The sequence below is a fragment of the Phocoena sinus genome, chromosome 3 (genome assembly GCF_008692025.1).
Source record: "Phocoena sinus isolate mPhoSin1 chromosome 3, mPhoSin1.pri, whole genome shotgun sequence".
Classification (NCBI taxonomy): Eukaryota; Metazoa; Chordata; class Mammalia; order Artiodactyla; family Phocoenidae; genus Phocoena; species Phocoena sinus.
Window position 1 is genome coordinate 133,265,938 of NC_045765.1, and position 17,876 is coordinate 133,283,813.

General features: G+C 37.2%; 1 protein-coding gene across 4 annotated transcripts in view; it reads right to left on the bottom strand.

The window, feature by feature from the left end:
• ITGA1 (integrin subunit alpha 1) overlaps positions 1–17,876 on the bottom strand; it is a 191,179-nt gene that overhangs the window by 86,286 nt on the left and 87,017 nt on the right. For 3 of the 4 annotated variants that reach the window (XM_032625791.1, XM_032625792.1, XM_032625793.1), the window contains exons 3-6: positions 11,393–11,505; positions 8,705–8,793; positions 8,477–8,588; positions 7,738–7,865 (exon numbers count right to left, since the gene is read on the bottom strand). In XM_032625791.1, the coding sequence (XP_032481682.1) occupies positions 7,738–7,865; positions 8,477–8,588; positions 8,705–8,793; positions 11,393–11,505 (442 nt within the window). Of the gene's footprint in view, positions 1–7,737; positions 7,866–8,476; positions 8,589–8,704; positions 8,794–9,478; positions 9,604–11,392; positions 11,506–17,876 lie in introns of those variants that run through there. The other variant, XM_032625794.1, reaches the window with a different exon arrangement.

A 17,876-nucleotide genomic window follows, 5' to 3' on the forward strand; every position in this document is an offset into this window, starting at 1 on the left:
GGGTGTAATGACAGGGAAGCACAGTAAAGCTTTTTGTGTTTCTGTAGGATACACAGTTGCTTAATCTGATAAGAGCTCAGACTTTGCATCTGGTCATTTTATATTTCCTTTTACCAAAGTAAGGTGCAAAAGCCCTGCCCTACAGCATGCTTCTACTGCAATTAAGTGAGAGTATGAATGTGGTGGTAATACAGGCTGCAATCCAAATCAACTGTCAACACAAACCATTCAAGGCTGTGTTAGCTGAAACCTGGCTTAACCTTTGTCACTATGGACAGGGATGAACAGGACTGGTTCATAGGTAGAAGAAATGATTCCTCAGAAACACAAATAAAGTCGGTAAATTAAAGATGTAGGTCCTGGGCTTCCCTGGTGGCACAGTGGTTAAGAATCCACCTGCCAGTGCAGGGGACATGGGTTTGAGCCCTGGTCCGGGAAGATCCCACATGCCGCGGAGCAACTAAGCCCGTGCACCACAACTACTGAAGCCCGCGCGCCTAGAGCCCGTGCTCCAAAACAAGAGAAGCCACAGCAATAAGAAGCCCACGCACCGCAATGAAGAGTAGCCCCCACTCACCACAACTACAGAAAGCCCCTGTGCAGTAACAGAGACCCAATGCAACGAAAAATAAATAATAAATTTATTAGAAAAAAAAAGATGTAGGTCCTAAGAAAAGGATGTCTTTAGCTGGTCTCTTGCTTGATGGAAGATGCTGCAATGAAATTGACCCATGCTCAAAACTGTAAGGCTAGAAGATGTTAAAATGCGGAAGACTATGGGAGAAATCAGGACCAGCGGTGAATGGGGCTAGATGTGTTGAAAACCTGCAAAGAAAAGCCTGAAACACAATGTAAAGGGGAATCTGGGGTGTCTCCCACAAACAAGTCCCTTCCAGCTCAATGACTTCACGAAGCAGAGTGAGAGATGGTGGTCAGTACAATAATGATTTTTAACACAAGGAGAAATTAAAAATTCCAGAAATTACATTTTTCCAACATAAATGACTTGCCTCCTATGTGCTAGGCAATGCAGGAAACTCTGAACTGTATTCCATAAATAAAAGGATTAAGGCACAACGCTGTCATTGTGGAATTCACATTCCACGAGGAGAGACGCACTCACGAAACAAAAAGCGATGCCACTGAGTGATGAGAGCAGTGGACGAAGGGTGTGTAAATGCTGTGGGAATATGGAGGGGAAGGGATTTTTCTTGGGAAGGGTGGGGGGAATAACCACAGAAAAGGACAGAGCAAGTGACGCTTGAACTGAGTCTCAGAGGTTTACCTCGCACATGGGGCCTGGGGTGGAGAAGGGCCTTCTGGGCAGAAAGAATCACGAGAGCATAGAGCAACGTGTTCAGGGAAGGCCAGGATAGGAGTGGCTACAGGGCAAGAAGGGAAGGAGGCAGGAGACAGTGGAATGACAGCCACTAGGTGACGAACGTCTTATAAGTCACTGGAGAGCTTGGGTATTATTCCACAGGCAAGGATAGGAGATTTTTATTCGGGGAAATTCCATGATCCAGACTCTATATGGGGAAAATAACTCAGATGAGTGATGAATGGAGGTAGAGGACAACGGAGACCGGGACGCTAGTGAGCAAGAAGATTCACCACATTCACAACATCGCTTTCAGAAACGACAGCCTGACTGACAAGGATATGGCTGCACAGCTCAGACAGGTTTCTTCTCAGACCTCCAAACAGTGAATAGTTTAGGCTATTAGCCTAACCTATGAGGAGCCTCACAGTTTAGGCTCCTAGGGAAATAGCCATAAAATGTGTCGTAAAAAGAAAGATAAATAATTTTCCTAAAATTTAATTAATTTCCCTCTTTCATTTTGCCTGGTTTAATATTATGCTATACTCTTGAAAGGAACAGTCTAGACATTGTTCCATTAGTATATTTCACTTTTATATCAAGCCTCACACTTTACTACTTTTATTTAGGGTAATGTACTTGTATATGGCATATTTATATCATTCTCACTTACTATTAAAAGCAATGTTATGTTTAGGTGTTGAGGATCAATAAGACTTCCATAATGTTTATACCATCATATCTTTTATGGCAAGCTCAGAATGTTTCAGGTTTATTTTTATAGGTGGTTTTATACAAAACAATTTTATAGCCTTTACTCTGTCTTGGGTAAAAAACTGGTTTGCAAAAGTTCCTTGACTATGTTTGCAAAAAGTGTTAATGGGACTACACAGAAACATGGGAGAAACTTTGAGTAACTATTTAGGGTGAATGTTTTTGTCACTTGCATTGCATTTTCCTAATGTATACTAATTGTCATATGGAAACTTTAATGAAAGTTTTAAAATTTATTTTCCTTCCTTCCTTCCTTCCCCCTTCCTTTCTTCCTCCCTTCCTCCCTTCCTTTTTTTTTGCTGTGGAGGTGAAAATTACTTCCAGAAACATTCCATATCTTTGATACTCCTTTCCAATAATTGCAATTACTAAATGAAAAATCTGTGACTGCAGAAAGTAGGCCATAATATTTGATCTTTACCTTTTGTATCAAGTGAATAATTGTAATTAATATCGATATAACAAACAAGAACTCATGAGGTATAATTAGAATGTAAATTTTTTTTTTGGCCCATGATCCCTTTAAAACTTATTTAGGGTCAAATTCTTCTGCTCTCACTGGATGGAAAGATAAATGTCTTATGACTTTTATTATTTTTAGTTTTAAAATGTCTGTTTAAAAAAGCTCTATATTTTAATTTAGGTTGTACCACATGAAAGTGCTGTATTTGTAGGTCAAAAAAGGATCAAATAGCAACAATTTCATATGGTTCAACCTAAACTAAAACAAAATCAATAAGACAAAATATCAAAGTTGATTTATAGTTAAATCTCTCCTCCCCCTACTAAAGCTTATGGGAGGTGAGAAGCCTGTAGTTGAGGAAAGGGCATGACGGGCTGTTTCTTTGTTTCTCTGCCCCTCTTCTCTCAGATTGCTGACTATAATATCTGACATCTCCACCGTTGGAGGGAGGGAAGATAAATACAGGGTACAGAAATTTGTACTTGACTGGTGCTGTCCTAAGATGGAGTAGGTGCTAACAGGTGTTATCTTTCTGGTGGGCTCTTTGGAGATCTCCCTTCACCTGCATCCTTGCCTGAGTGAATGCATCTCACTACTGTGGTCCCTAGGAATCAGGGATAGCTTCGGTTGTTCTGTGCAGAGGCCTCCACTTACTTCCAGGAGATTCTATGGACAGGAGCTAACTTGATTCCATAATGATCCATGGGAAACACATTCTTTGTACCGACAACTCTGGGTGTGAGGCCAATCCCACTGCCTTAACTCGCCCATCAGCAGCCAGACAGCTATCTTGCCCTTTAGATATTTCAGGCAGCAGTCAGACACTCATCAATTGCAAGTCCCAACTTTCATAGACACACACCAATCTCACTGTATGATCTCACTGAAGCCTTTCTCACTAGGCTCTTTCTACAGAGAAATCCGCTTCACAAATCCGTCAACTTCATTCTTAATGCTTTTATATTCTTGATATGGGAGAGGAGTTTAAAGAGTCCTGTATCTAGCTTGTAACTTTCCATCTTTGTATCTTCTTCTGGGTAGTATCTCTTGAAATTCATTTTTACATTTAAGTAGGGGAAGGAAAAATTCCAGAAGTTAATTCTGCCAATCTTAGGGCAGGATTGGGTGCCTCAATTGAAAATAAACAAAAACAAAAGACAAAAAAAACCCCTTATTTAAACTATGTTATCAATAAATCAGGAAAAAAAATGATTGTTAAAATAAATTGTCTATGTTTTTCGAGAGAATTACTGTAAGACCACATGAAAGAAAAGCATACATTTTAGTACGTATTTCTTTGAAGTGAAAGTATCTTTCCAAATTTCTATGAAGGAATTTCTTGTCTGACTCCACTGAAGGAAGGTCAAATTTAAAGGGTATTTAAATGTGTTGTACATAAAACACTATTAAATACAGTTTAGCAAAAGTGATGGCTTAGTAAATGTCCTTCTCAATCCTTTTTGTTTAGAGGGTTACTTATGAAAGTAGTCATTAATACAACTTAAACCAACATAGAAAAAGATTAGAAATGACTAAAGTATAAACCCTAAAGCCTAATATATAAATAATATACTTAAAAGAATACTAAAATGCCAGTTATAGAAAAAATCTCATTAAATATTCACCTATCAGAGAAAAATACAAAAATACATTCATTATGATACACACATTTATTCAACAGGTGCTCATTAAAGGGCCACTATGTCACAGCAAAGCACTGGGCTGGGCACTGACAAGGATAAAAAGAGATATAAAGGCTTCAGTCTTGAGGTCCCTGTAATCTGGACGGTGCAGCAAAGCACAGACACACACACCACACACATCAATTTAATAATGCATTTAATCCACTGTTCCTCAAATTTAACCTATTTAAGAATCATGTGGGTTGCTTACTTAAAATGCAGGCTCTGTAGCCCCACCCTCAGAGATTCTGATTCTTAATGTCTGGGGTACAGTCCAAGTACCTCTGGGATTAAGAAGGAGGAATTCCACGAGCCACATCTGGAGAAACACTGCTTTTTACAGAGGCTCCATGAAGGCAGTGGCCGCATCTGTCTATTCTCCACAATTATCCAAGCCCTCACACAGAGCCTGGTACATAGTAAATCCTCAGGAAAAACAAGTGAATAAATGAATGAATGAGTCTGGCTAAGCTCCATAATGAATGACACAAGCAAAATGTGACATAAAAACTCAGCAATTTAAGCAGCTCCTCTGCAGATGCTACAAATGACTCAGTGCACAGGGCTGCATTCTGAAATCTTCCTCTTTGAGGAATGGGGTCATGGAACCAAGGAAATGTGACCTGACTCTTCTCAGAGTAAGTTTGTGTCCCTCTCATTCACTGGCAGCATCTAGACCCCAGGGATCGTCCCCATTCCTCTGAATAGAGCCACTGTTTCCTCCTAGAAAGACATAAAACTCCACGAAGCCCACTCTGGAAGGCTGGAATTCCACTGGTGCTGGACAGAATAGCTCCTCTATTGGGACTCTCACTACTGAAATGTAAAATTAATTATAGTTCTCATAGATGGAAACATCAAACTGCAGCAGAATGGGTTGAGTATATAAGCAATTGATTGTTAGCTATTTCTTTACAAAACTGAGCCACGGGCACAGATCTCCACTGAAACAGTGATTATTCCTCTAAAACAGCCTTGTAGGTTTGCTTCCTGAAGCTGTGGAGAAACTTCAAACATGTCACAGCTGCACTAATTTCCACAAATAGCTACAAAAACATTAATTTTTATAGTGTAATAGATAAATTTAAAAGTAAAATCAAATATTCAGATGACTAAAAAAGAATACACATTTTAAAATATTCCAAGACTGTCATTAGCTTTGGAAAGAAAGGATTGGATAAGAAGGTAAAATGAGGTGGATAAAACAGGTGGAAAGGAGGAAAATTCATTGTGGGGAACGTGTTGAGAGAGGGGAGACCTGTGATCAGCAGTTTGAATTTAGGTATGTCAGGGCAGGCAACAGAGCACCAAGAGTCCTGGACTGCTTCCAACCAGGGGGCTGGCCGAGGAGGCACAGGGACAAAGGACTAGAGACCACTGTTTAGGGACATCAGATGGCACCTGCTCTGAAACTTCTCTAGTAGCAGAGGTCTCAGAAAGGAAAGACAGCTGCACTGCAGTTGGACAGCTGTGTGTTCAAATCTGCCATCAACAAGCAAGAGACACTGCACAAGTCACTTAGCTTCTCAGGTCCCCTCCATCAATTGAGATTTGGGGCTAAATGACCTCTAAGACCCCTTCCAGCTATAATTTTATGGCTCTAGAAATCTTATTGACCAAGGAGAGAAAGGATAAGGGAAGAGAGGAAAGGAAGAAGGGAGAGAAGTTCTCAGAAGGGAAAAAAAGGGGTCCATGTGGAACATGTACAAAAAGGAGAAGCAGGTCACCATTCTGAGTGGTCTTCTAAAGGATGCAGGCCACCTGATGCCCTGTGGCAAGAAGAAGGATAATATCCTCTCCAAACTTCCAGCAATCCACTTGGGAAGATGACTGCAGATAAGAAGCTTGCATCGAGGAAAACTGACATTTTGTGATATGATTATAAGAAAAGTACAATTTCCTATGATAATTTTACTCTGATTTCAAGAAGTTCCCTGTTGTCCACTAGGATATACACAGAATTACCCCTCACCTAGCTCTCTAAAGAGATCCATTCAACCTTGGAATACAGCCATATGACATTTCACTTTGAAGTTTGAGTTCTAATTTGCAATTTTCAACTACCATCCTTTTGGGAAAATGTATGATATATATATATATATATATATATATATATATAATAAAATATATATGTTTTAAATATGTGTTATATAAATATATATTATAAAATAAAATTATGTTATATAGTTAAAATAAACATAAAGGTATAAAAATATATATATACACAGATATAAAAATAGAAAATATAAATATACAGATACATGTATGTATATGTACATATGCATGATGTAATATATGTATGTGTGTGTATACATAGGTATACACACACATACATATATGTGTATATAGATGTGTCTATTTATATCCCATTTTTTTTTTTTTTTTTTTTTTGCGGTACACAGGCCTCTCACTGTTGTGGCCTCTCCCGTTGCGGTGCACAGGCTCCGGACGCGCAGGCTCAGCGGCCATGGCTCACGGGCCCAGCCGCTCCGCGGCATGTGGGATCGTCCCAGACCGGGGCACGAACCCGTGTCCCCTGCATCGGCAGGCGGACTCTCAACCACTGCGCCACCAGGGAAGCCCATATATCCCAATTTTAATGCAGGTGTGACAAATATTAATGCAGTCATACAACTTTTTCAGTGTCCCAGAAATTCTTCCAAGAGTAGAGCTCTCAGAGAAAAAGAAAAGAACACTGGACTGCGTGTGCAGCCCAGTCGTCTCCTGTGCTCTCCTGAGGTCCCCAGACTCTGCAGCAGCCATTTTTGACTCTGATTCTAGTGTTAATTCCTACCCTCAAGGCACTGGCCTCACTTTGACATTTAATTTTCCTATTATCCATTGCGTCTTATCCATATTTTAAGCCATGTGGCCATATAATATTAATGAACGTTAGACTGATTAAACCGAAACTCACTGTCTAAAGTGAAAGATCCATGTGAGAAGTTCCACTTTATTTAGTGGCAATAAAGGGGGATGTGTTTAGAAACAGAGACTCACTGGGAGAAAAATACCCAATTATTCAACTTACTGCAGCTAAAGCCTGGAGCATTTGCTTTTTACTTAAGAAAAGAAATGATTAAATATAGGGGAAAATAGACTTACAGCAGTATCCTGTGGCCGATTCCTAATTTATCTGTACAACAGGAGAAAAGACACTATGATGGCATATCAGAATAGTTTCTACAAATTCTGAAACCCTGCTCTGATATTACCAAAGGTGGCTATGCTTATTTCATAATTAAGAATTAAATTATGATTTTATAGATATCTATAGGGGATATTTTCTCAGAGCATTGAAAATGCAGCTTTCATAATACTTTCTGCTTAGAAAATAAACAGCCTGCCAGTAACGTGCAGCAATAACAGGGATATGGAATACAAAGCTCATCCTAAATTTTAGCTTTATTGATTAATTTATTTTCAGAAGAATTTGTCATTAAAACTCCATGCATTTGTATCTTTAGGACAACAGAAATCAAAACATGAAGCCTTACCTGTGTCTGTTTAGGACCAATATCCATTCTTTCAAGAAGGTCATTTAAAAAAGCTGTAACACTTTCCCAGGGGTAAATACTGTTGGAACCATCCAGTACTATGACTATGTCCAGCTGAGTGCTGCATTCTGCAAGAAAAAGATTCAATCGTGCAAATTTGGTGTCTATCTTTAGAGATATATGAAATGTTTTCGCAGCTAAAAGGAACTCATTTTAAAAGATGAACTGATATCCTACAAAGTGGACACATTACTTTTAAAATCAGAAAAAAGAGTTTTTTAAATCAGAAGAAGAGTGATAAGAAATACTCTTTGCATTCAGTAACAATTGGTTTGGGATTCACATCAAGTGAAACCCATACCTACTTAATTTTAATTAACACTGTCTGAGTTATCTTTGGAAATTTTCTCAATATGAATTCTCTATACAGTTCTCATTCTGTGTATATTTCAAATGAGGTTACTTTTCTCAAAGAAACTCACCCTTTAAATAAAAACAATGTGACAGCTTTAGCTCTGATGTTTAGACATGACTCTGTAAAGGTTATTTACACTAATATCAATTCCAAAATAGCAGTGAGGTTTGGTTATATATTGGCAAAGCAAACATTTACCTAAATTGGTAATGCTGGTAGCCGAGAAAATACTTCAAGCTTTTTGGTATGCTCCCGTGTATATATATGTCTCATTCATTGCTTACTCTTTTCAAACACTGCACAAACATTGCATAAAATCTGTACCTTGTACAGGGGCAATGGAGTTCACGACTTGAAATGTGGGGCTGACATCAGAACAGATTCCCGTTGTGTAATGCAAATGTCCACATCTATAGGCATATAAGGGCCCGCATGCCTTTTAAAAAATTTAAAAAATTAAAGTCATAAGATTAAAAATTATATAACAGATTTTATAAAGATTTGTAATATAATTCTTGGTTCATTAACTATCTTGACTCTTCCTTTTCTTACCAGAAACCCTCCATTTGGGTTGGTGACTAAAGTTGATCCAAATGTCATATTCTCCTTTACTTCTGTGACATTGGGAATTGATGTATTAACTAAAAATAGAAGAAACATTTATGATGGTGGAAAACAAAGTAAAATTAAGTGTCTTCTCATTAAAACATTCTGGCTTTTGTCTCAGAAACTTTGTCTGGATCACTGTCTCACATACTTTTGCTGAACTGTAAACTATCAGGGCAATGAGAACATGGGATAGCTTTTCACATATTTTTGCTAATTGAAATAAATAAAATATTTAGTCTCATAATATTGTAGATGCAAAGTAAACTTATACAATCATCCAACATGTTACATCTACATGTTATATATGACCAATGATGAAACATGATTTCTGGCAGGAAGAAGGAAAATGGGTAGAAGGCCAGAAAAGAAAACTCAAACACAAGATTTTGACCATTAGTTTCACCATCACAGGGACATCAGGAGGGTTACAAAGAAAACTGGAGCAAGATTAGAGCAGTGGTCAGGAAGTTTGGGTAAAGACACAATGAAGGGACTACATCTGACAGAACAAATAAGAATGTTGAGCCCTAAAGCATGCCAACCTGGCAAAAAGAAGTTCCACTCACTCACAATAAAAAAGAAGAAGAAAAAAAGATTGGACAGGAAAGGCAAAAGCTTCTAAACCCTGCTTAGCAGAGCACTAAAATAATTCAAAGTGGCAAAACTCAAGTTCAAGAAAGATTTGTCTCACTGTTCATCCCTAGAAGTTTTTCTTACCTTAAGATTACATGTAGATTTAATGGAATGGAAGCAGAGATTCCTGAAAGGTCACAATCACCTCCTAATCTGAGCATTGGTCTTTGTCCCAGAATCCAATCTGGTTTACTTTAAAAGCATCTGGAACTGGTCTTGAATAATCTAGATTAGAATTTTTTATACTACCGTTGACACAGGATGAGCATTCCTGGGACATGAGAGACTACAGCAGAAACTTCCGTACTGTTCTCAGTGTAGCCAACATCTTCACACTAATATAAAAACTCTATTCCAGTTTCCAGTAATGGAGGAGTTGCTCTTATCGGAACAACTCTTCTGCAAATAACAACTATAAGCTCTAGGAAAAGGGAAAAAAAATGTATGAAACAACCGTCTGAAGGCACTGGAAAGCAACCAAGAGCAGGCAGAAACTGGAAGGGAGTCTATACTTGTAAGAAGAGATTAGAACTGGATGAGTTTCCTGTTTTTGTGTTTGTTTGTTTTCCCCTAAGGGAAGGCCTGAGTCAGTGGCTAAACCTCAGATAGACCTCACAGTCTTCCTGTCTAGAAGAAACAGAGGACAGAGAATGGGGCAATGACAGCAGTGCCAAGTGAAGGGGGGGGGGGGTATCTTGGAAAGTAGAGCCACAAAAGGAGAGTTTGAGTATATACAGATATTCTTTCCAAACATCTGAATGACCTGAACTGTACATGTGCAGGGTAAACTTCACACAGCCCAGCTAAAAAATTAGAAGAATTGAATAGAGATTTTAACTGCTTCCCGCTGTTGTTTGGAAACTGAGTTCAGCCAAGTAAATTGCCTGCTAAAACTAAAAGTTAAGACTTTTCAAAGGCACATAACAGATCTAGAATCTCCACACTTAAAACTCAAGAGTTTAATCCAGGATACAATAAAAAATTAATAAACATAAGAAGAAACAGGAAAATATGACCTAAGGTATATTTGGAAGGTATATTTGGAAGGTATATTTGAAAGGTAATAAATGGAAAGCGATGTTGAGATATTACAGATGTTGGAATTATCAGGCAAGACATATTAAAGTAGCTATGCTCTTGAATGTAAAGAAAAAATGCTCATAATAAACAAGTAGGAAATTGAAAAAAAGGAGAACTGAAAAATACAATATCTTAAATAAACCTGAAGAGGATGAGTCATTTCCATGGTACTTAATATTGCACAGAACACTGACAGGTTTCCAATTCCTGGATAGTTCTAGTAGGAATTTTCTAGTCCTGTTCTAACTATGCTGATACTTTTATCAAAGACATACATTTCAATATAAATTTACCTTTTGCAATTCTCTTTTTGAAATTTAAATTTCTATTTCTCATGTTATTTTCTTTAAAAAAAAACAAACACTGTTAAATTTTGTGGAGGAAATGGGATGGATAGGTTTATTTAGAGGAGTTCTTTTTATGTTACCACTGGTTTCACAAAGGATTCTGAACAATGGAGGTGGTTACAAGTTACAAAACTAGTAAGACCTTCTATATATATAGATATTCTATGATGAATTTCTAAAGCAAATGAAGGGCAGAAGGCATCAAAATGCCATTTTATGTAAATCTGAATAATAAAATGGAAGAATGTTTATAGATTCCTTCTAATCTTTTCCTGAGTTGGTTGAAATTCACTTTCAGTGAGAATGCTGGGCATAATTTAGGATCAGACTTTTTTTTTTTTTTTTTTTTTTGCGGTACGCGAGCCTCTCGCTGCCGCGGCCTCTCCCGTTGCAGAGCACAGGCTCCGGACGCGCAGGCTCAGCGGCCATGGCTTACGGGCCCAGCCGCTCCACGTCATGTGGGATCTTCCCGGACCGGGGCACAAACCTGTGTCCCTTGCATCGGCAGGCGGACTCTCAACCACTGTGCTACCAGGGAAGCCCCAGACTTTAATATTTTGACTTTACATACCTGGAAGATCCAACTTTATGCAAGGTAATGATTCACCTCTCCCAACTGGACACTTATAGACATCTCCAGTTCTGTTCTTGGGTTGTCCAACTAAAGGAGAACCAACAAGCACCCTGGAAATTAAATAACTCAATTAATATTTTTGAATAATGAGAAACATTTTATTTCTGTATGACTAGTTCTAAGACAATTGACAGTAGTTCCCATAGACATAATTAGATAGCCATCCTCAGTTAGTAACTTAATGTTATCTAAAATAAGCAGAGTGTCTTCTTCAAATTGCAGATTGATTTAAATTAAAAAACAGTAAAATATATAGGAGAGAGACTTGAGAATATTTTATTTTCTTGTATTATATGTTACTTTAACACATTTTTTTTTATTTGGGGGCTGAAATCATAATTATTGTTTAAACCTGCTGCTGTGTTAATTTACAAAACACACATGGAAGTATAAATGACTTTTTCCCACGAGGAATTGATAATGTCATAGAGAGGTCAGGAAATATAAACATTATATCATAAGGTTTAATGTTAGTATATACTAGTTTGTAGGCACTTAAAATAAGGATAGTTATGAGACTGAGGTTTAAAATCACTTATTTTTTTTTAGACAGAAGTATGAAATCACTCTAATAATAATTAATGGAAAAAATGTAATCATGATTTATTTTAGTCCTAGCAAGCCATTTAACAAGGTTTCCTATGATATCTTCAGGAACAGGATGGGTGAATGTGGTTGAATGTTAAGGTACTTGTTGGGATCCACAGCTGCTGATTCACTGCTGGCTAAACAGCTATATCCAAACACACTGATTACTAATATGTATAAAATGGATAACTAATAAGAACATGCTGTATAAAAAATTAAATTAAATTAAATTAAAAAAAAAAACAAAGACACATTACTAGCAACCAAAGGACTCTAATTATATACCATAAGACTGCACTTGGGATTGACTTAGCCTATATCTTTGTTAATGACTTAAGTGAAGACACAGAAAGCATAAAGGTACTCATCAAGTAAATCAAAATACCAATTTGGGCATTCAGAAGTGTCAACATTCTGGAACAAGAAACTTGAACTAGTAAAGTTTAATAAGAACCTATGTAAATAACTTCACTTAACTGTGTACTATTATCTACATCAGTACAGAATGTGGGAAACCTGACTTAATAGAAGTTCGTGTGAAAAAGTCATGGAAGATTTGGTTGACAGCAAGAAAACATGAGCCAACAGTGTATTTTAGTGCCAAAAATGGTAATGGTAATGTGACCTTAGGCATCATTGCTAGAAATAGATGCCCTGGTCAAGGAAAGTGATAGCCCCTCTGTGCTCTGCACTGTCGGGCCATGTCTGGAATCTCCAAATGAAGAGGGACATAGGCACAATGGAATGTATTTAGGAGACTATGACTCAGATAGTTAAGATTCTGGTAATTTTGTCAGACCAGAGACGCTTGAGGGAAAGTTGAGGACGTTTAGCATGGAGAAAAAAATGTCTGAAGGAGAGTTGAAAGGTTGTGAAGGAGTGCAGGTGGATTGGGCATTCCTTTTAAAAATTTTCAAAATTTGAAAGTTTGTCATATTGAAAAGGGATGGGATTTATTTTGTGTAAGTCCTTTGGACAAAGCTAGTATTATGGAAGTAAGTTTTACAACAATTGCAAATACTGAATTGTTGAACAGACTGCCTAAAACATAGTTGTGATATAATGCCTTTGCAAAGCCATTCCTGATATACATAAATAACCATAAAAATGTTCAAACCCCTTGACGCATAATTCTTCTGGGAATCTATCCTAAAAAAAAGACCTAAATTAAAGGAAACAAGCTTAATGCATAAAGATATAATACTTATAGTGGTATATATAATCATGAAAGTTTAAAAGAAGTGTGATCAACAGCAAGACTAATTAATTATTGTAGGTTCATTCCATAGAATATTGTGCAGTCATAAAAAAATAGTTAATAAGACTGCATGGTAGGATAAAAAATTAGTTATGACCTAATTTAAAGTAAAAACCTACCTAATTTGTTGAAAACCTATGACAATTTGAAGTGAAAGATACCAAATTATATTCAATGTACTTATTATAACAGCAATGATAAAAACAGCCAGCATTTATTGAATTTATACCATGTGCAGAACACTGTTTTAAGTGTTTTCCATGTCCTAAGTAATTTAATCCTCTCCATAAAATATAGCATGAACTTTGGTGCCAGACTTCATGAGTTCAAATCATGGTTTTACCCTTTACTTAGCTGTATGGTTTAGGACAAGCCAGTTATCCTCTGTGCTTTAGTTCCTTCATCTGTAAAATGGAAATAATAAGAGTAGCTACCTGACACGATCATCATGAACATTAAATGAGCTAATGTATATAGAATGCTTAGTACAGTATTTGGCTTATAACATGTGCTATCTAAGTGCTCGTTCTTTTTATTATTATATACATATTTTCAGATGATGGACAACTCTATCTATGTAGAACATAGATTAAAAGGGAGTACACCAAAAAACAAATTCTATTAAGGAAATTATGGTTAGGCTTTAAGGTTTTCTTCCCCAATTTTTCAAAACCTTTTGTAATGTGATTGATTAAACAAGCTTTATAGTTAAAACAGTTTGGAGAAAAGTAGTGGATATGTTATGAAAGTATTTAAGTTGAGACTAGACAGATTGATTAATGTTTATTAAGAAAATCCTACATGCTCAGCATTAATGCCAGGCACTGGGAATATAAAATGGATAAAACACAATTTTTAAGGTTGCTTAAAACTTAGGGGAGAAGCAAAAATATAAATGTACTATTACTATATTGAATAGTTCTGAACTTGGTGCAGTTTCAGCAAAGTCTTAGAAGCAGGAAGGGATGCACATGGCTCTTTCGGTAAGTTCAAGTAACTCAGGGTAGCTGGAGTGGAACTTGAGTCTGGCAAGGTAAGTAGGGTCCAGATCACATATGTTCTTACAGTGCACTTTAAGAACTTTGGATTTATTGTATGGAGGGGAGAGTTGGGAACTATTGAAGCTTTTAAAGAGGGATGTGGGACTTCCTGGTGGTCCACTGGTAAAGAATCCACCTTCCAATGCAGGGGACACAGGTTCGATCCCTGGTCAGGGAACTAAGATCCTACATGCCGTGGGGCAACTAAGCCCGCGCACTGCAACTACTGAGCTTGTGCACCTAACTGGAGCCCACATGCCGCAAACTCCAGGCCTCCAAAGACCCTTCCAATTTTAAGAGTCCATCGTCTGAATAGAACAAATTATAAGTGTATGGAGGAGTACTAATTAGCTGGAAAACATGAACCATTAACTGGGGAAAATCTAGAACAATCTATAAAAAAGTGAGTTCTGAACAGTATGTTAATAATAAAGTTATTAGGTTATAAGGCAGGAGAGAAGAGAGATCACAGATATCCCAGGCAAAAATGTGGAAACAGGAGCATGAGGGCTGAAAATGGAAGGTAATGAGGAAGTATGGGTGACTGGAACACAGCATAAAGCTTCTGTATAACCTGGAGTAGGAAGGTTGAGACTGGCAAGCAGTAGACTTTGAAGGAAAGGTTCTGGAATTTATATTTGAACTCTAGGCCAATAGAAACCTCTAGAGTATGATGATAATTGGAAATAACCTGATATAGCAACTGGAGCCATGGCCTATTGTATATTCTGGATAAGTAAAGCCTGGGGTGTCAGAACTCAGAAAACGGTAGAGTGTAGTAGGCTAGGACTGAGACAGGGAGTTTGAGAGTTGGGATCAGTGATAAAGAATGGGTAAGCAGGACACAGGACGTAGGATATAAAACAAATTTGTGTGTTTCTGACATCAAACATGCAACTCTGGAATATATCCCACCCCTTAATCCTAAGAAAGCCTCACTTTTCCCAAGCTGCATAAAAGTGACAAGATCCTAGAAGAATATCAGCATAGAGTTTATGGAATTTTAGGAATCTTCAGTATTCTCAAGCCCCACTATCTTGCTCTATTTCTTCTCACAGCACTTATTACATTCTGACATATAACCTACCTGTTTAAGTTTATTATTTGTTTTTTGTTTGTCCATCCCCAATAGAATATAAACTCCACAACAGCAGGAATTTTCACCTATTCATTCACTCATATATATCCTGAGTGACTATAACAGAGCCAGATATAAAAATCAGCATTCGATAAATATTTATTGAATGAATAAATTATGACTGCATCAAATGCTCTAAGAATCTGAATAAGGAATACCTGGTCATTCATGTGACCAGCTAAGAGGTCCTAATTGTGAAGTCTTTTTTTTTTTCACTTTAGAGGCTGGATATTTTGCTTAAGCAGAATACCATATATGCCTTTGGGTGACACAGCAGGCATTTCCACAGGTCAAGGTTGTAGAGAATCCTTGCTGTTATAGGAGCAAACTGGCTGAAGGCATAAGGCTGGGGTTCCACATCCTGGCCCTGTCACACTCGCTGTGTTAAACCTTTGGCAATTCATTCTCTGAGTCTCAGTTTCCTGTCTAGAAAATGAGGATAACAGTCATATTCACTCAAACACATAGGGTCAAGGTGAAGACCCAAAGCACATTGTTTCATGAACGATGGATATTGTTACTTTAAACTTTAATGCAAGTTTGCTTTAACTCATTAAATTTTATTTATATTAAATTTCTGCTTTTTATATGATATTATTGCAATGATTTGTATGCAGATTGAGGATTAAAGAATGTTCTGGGTCTCATTATTGATCACTAGAGAAACACCTGATGAACTCAAAGATCATCAAAGTGAGAGAAACACTTCTTCTCCATGAAAAAGCTCCAAATATAATAAAATTTAATAAACTGAGAAATGCTTCCTATTCATAATAGTTATTTTTGTCAATATGACTGCTATTATATTAATTTGAAGGGTAGCTGGCCTCTGACTGCTCTGTTTCATATTTATATGTTTTTCTTCTGTAAAAGATAGTTTCCTGGAGATTGTTGTCTCATATTTACATTATTTCTTTTCACCTAACTCTTTCCTGGTCTCCAAGCCAAAGTCTATATCAGAGTGCCAAGTACCTCCTGCCAGGCATTAAAAAACAAAAAAACAACAGAGTAAGTGTTTGGTCATCTTAGAGAATGAAGTTATACAGTGGCCCTATGAGCTGTTGTGCTTTTCAGTCATGAAAGGTAGAGGGGTAGAAATGAGATGAACCAAAGAACTGACATTTGGCAAAGAGGAAATTTCAACTTCAAAAGATGTTATAAGCAATTTAAAATAAACTTTATATTAAAATATGTGAGAGAAAATTTGATAAAACTTTTAAAAAGTCTTTTCACCCCAAGCTTGAATAGGCTTTATTTAAAACACACATACATTGGGCATCAGTCACTCGAGCCCACTAGTAAACCTTACCTGGCACAAAGCAGGGTCCTCTAGGGTAAAGGCATGAAGCCAGTACATTTTGATATATATTGGGTTGGGGATTGGCTAGGGAAGTATTTGCATCACGAGAATCTATTTTGAAAAGACAGGCCCACTGAAGTCACCGAAGCCCCTAAGAATGGATGCTTAGATAGCACTCAGAGGGGTGGGTGCACATGCTGGAAGGAAGGAAGCAAAGAACAACAAAGAGTGGAAAGTCCCACACCAGCATCTCATTTTTTTCGCATCTGGCAGAGCCCTGCTGTACTGGTGATAACAACTAACTCTGGAAGGCTGCTCAATGCTGAGCACATTTGAGTTTCTTCTCTTCAAAGCAAAATTATTAAACCAATTGTATTCTTTGTGACTCTTCTGAACCACGTTGCAGTTACTTGGATGCTCCAGCTCATGCTAATCATGATGAACAACAGCTGAATTTAATCAGAAGTATAATGTGTTCTGCTACTGAAAAAACATGTGGCTTCCGAGCCAAAGATATAAAGTAGGTTGTACTCCACAGGAAACTTCTGAAACATAAAGGGGGGCATAGGCCGCCTTTTCTGTTAACTGTTTATTCTTTCCAAAGATTTAAACTAATGCTTTTCAAATACACAGACTGCACTTGTTATGGGTCAACAAGTACTCCTTTACGAATACTTCAGCAAGATGTAAGATGGGTCAGGATGATTTAAAAAAAAAAAAATTTTTTTTTTTAATTAAAAAAAAATCTCCAGATTCCCACCTCTGGAGAAAATTAAATGACAAAATTCATGTTCTCCCAAATATATCAATTATTTCATAGTCCATTTCTTAAAGTAAGTCTGCATCCTGATTTTATAAACACAGAATATCCAAACATATTACTAAAATTTATTTTGCATGACCAGTGCCTGGATCTCTTTAGAATGGTATGTTGCTACCATGCCATCCTTAAAGATTTGGACATTTAGATTTTTGTACTTTATTTACTTTTAAATTCAATTGACCACACTGTTTTTGTTTCCCTGATTTTTCACACCTTTTCCATAAAATCATTGTAAATATGGAATATCAGAATGGAATCAAAGTATCTGATATCC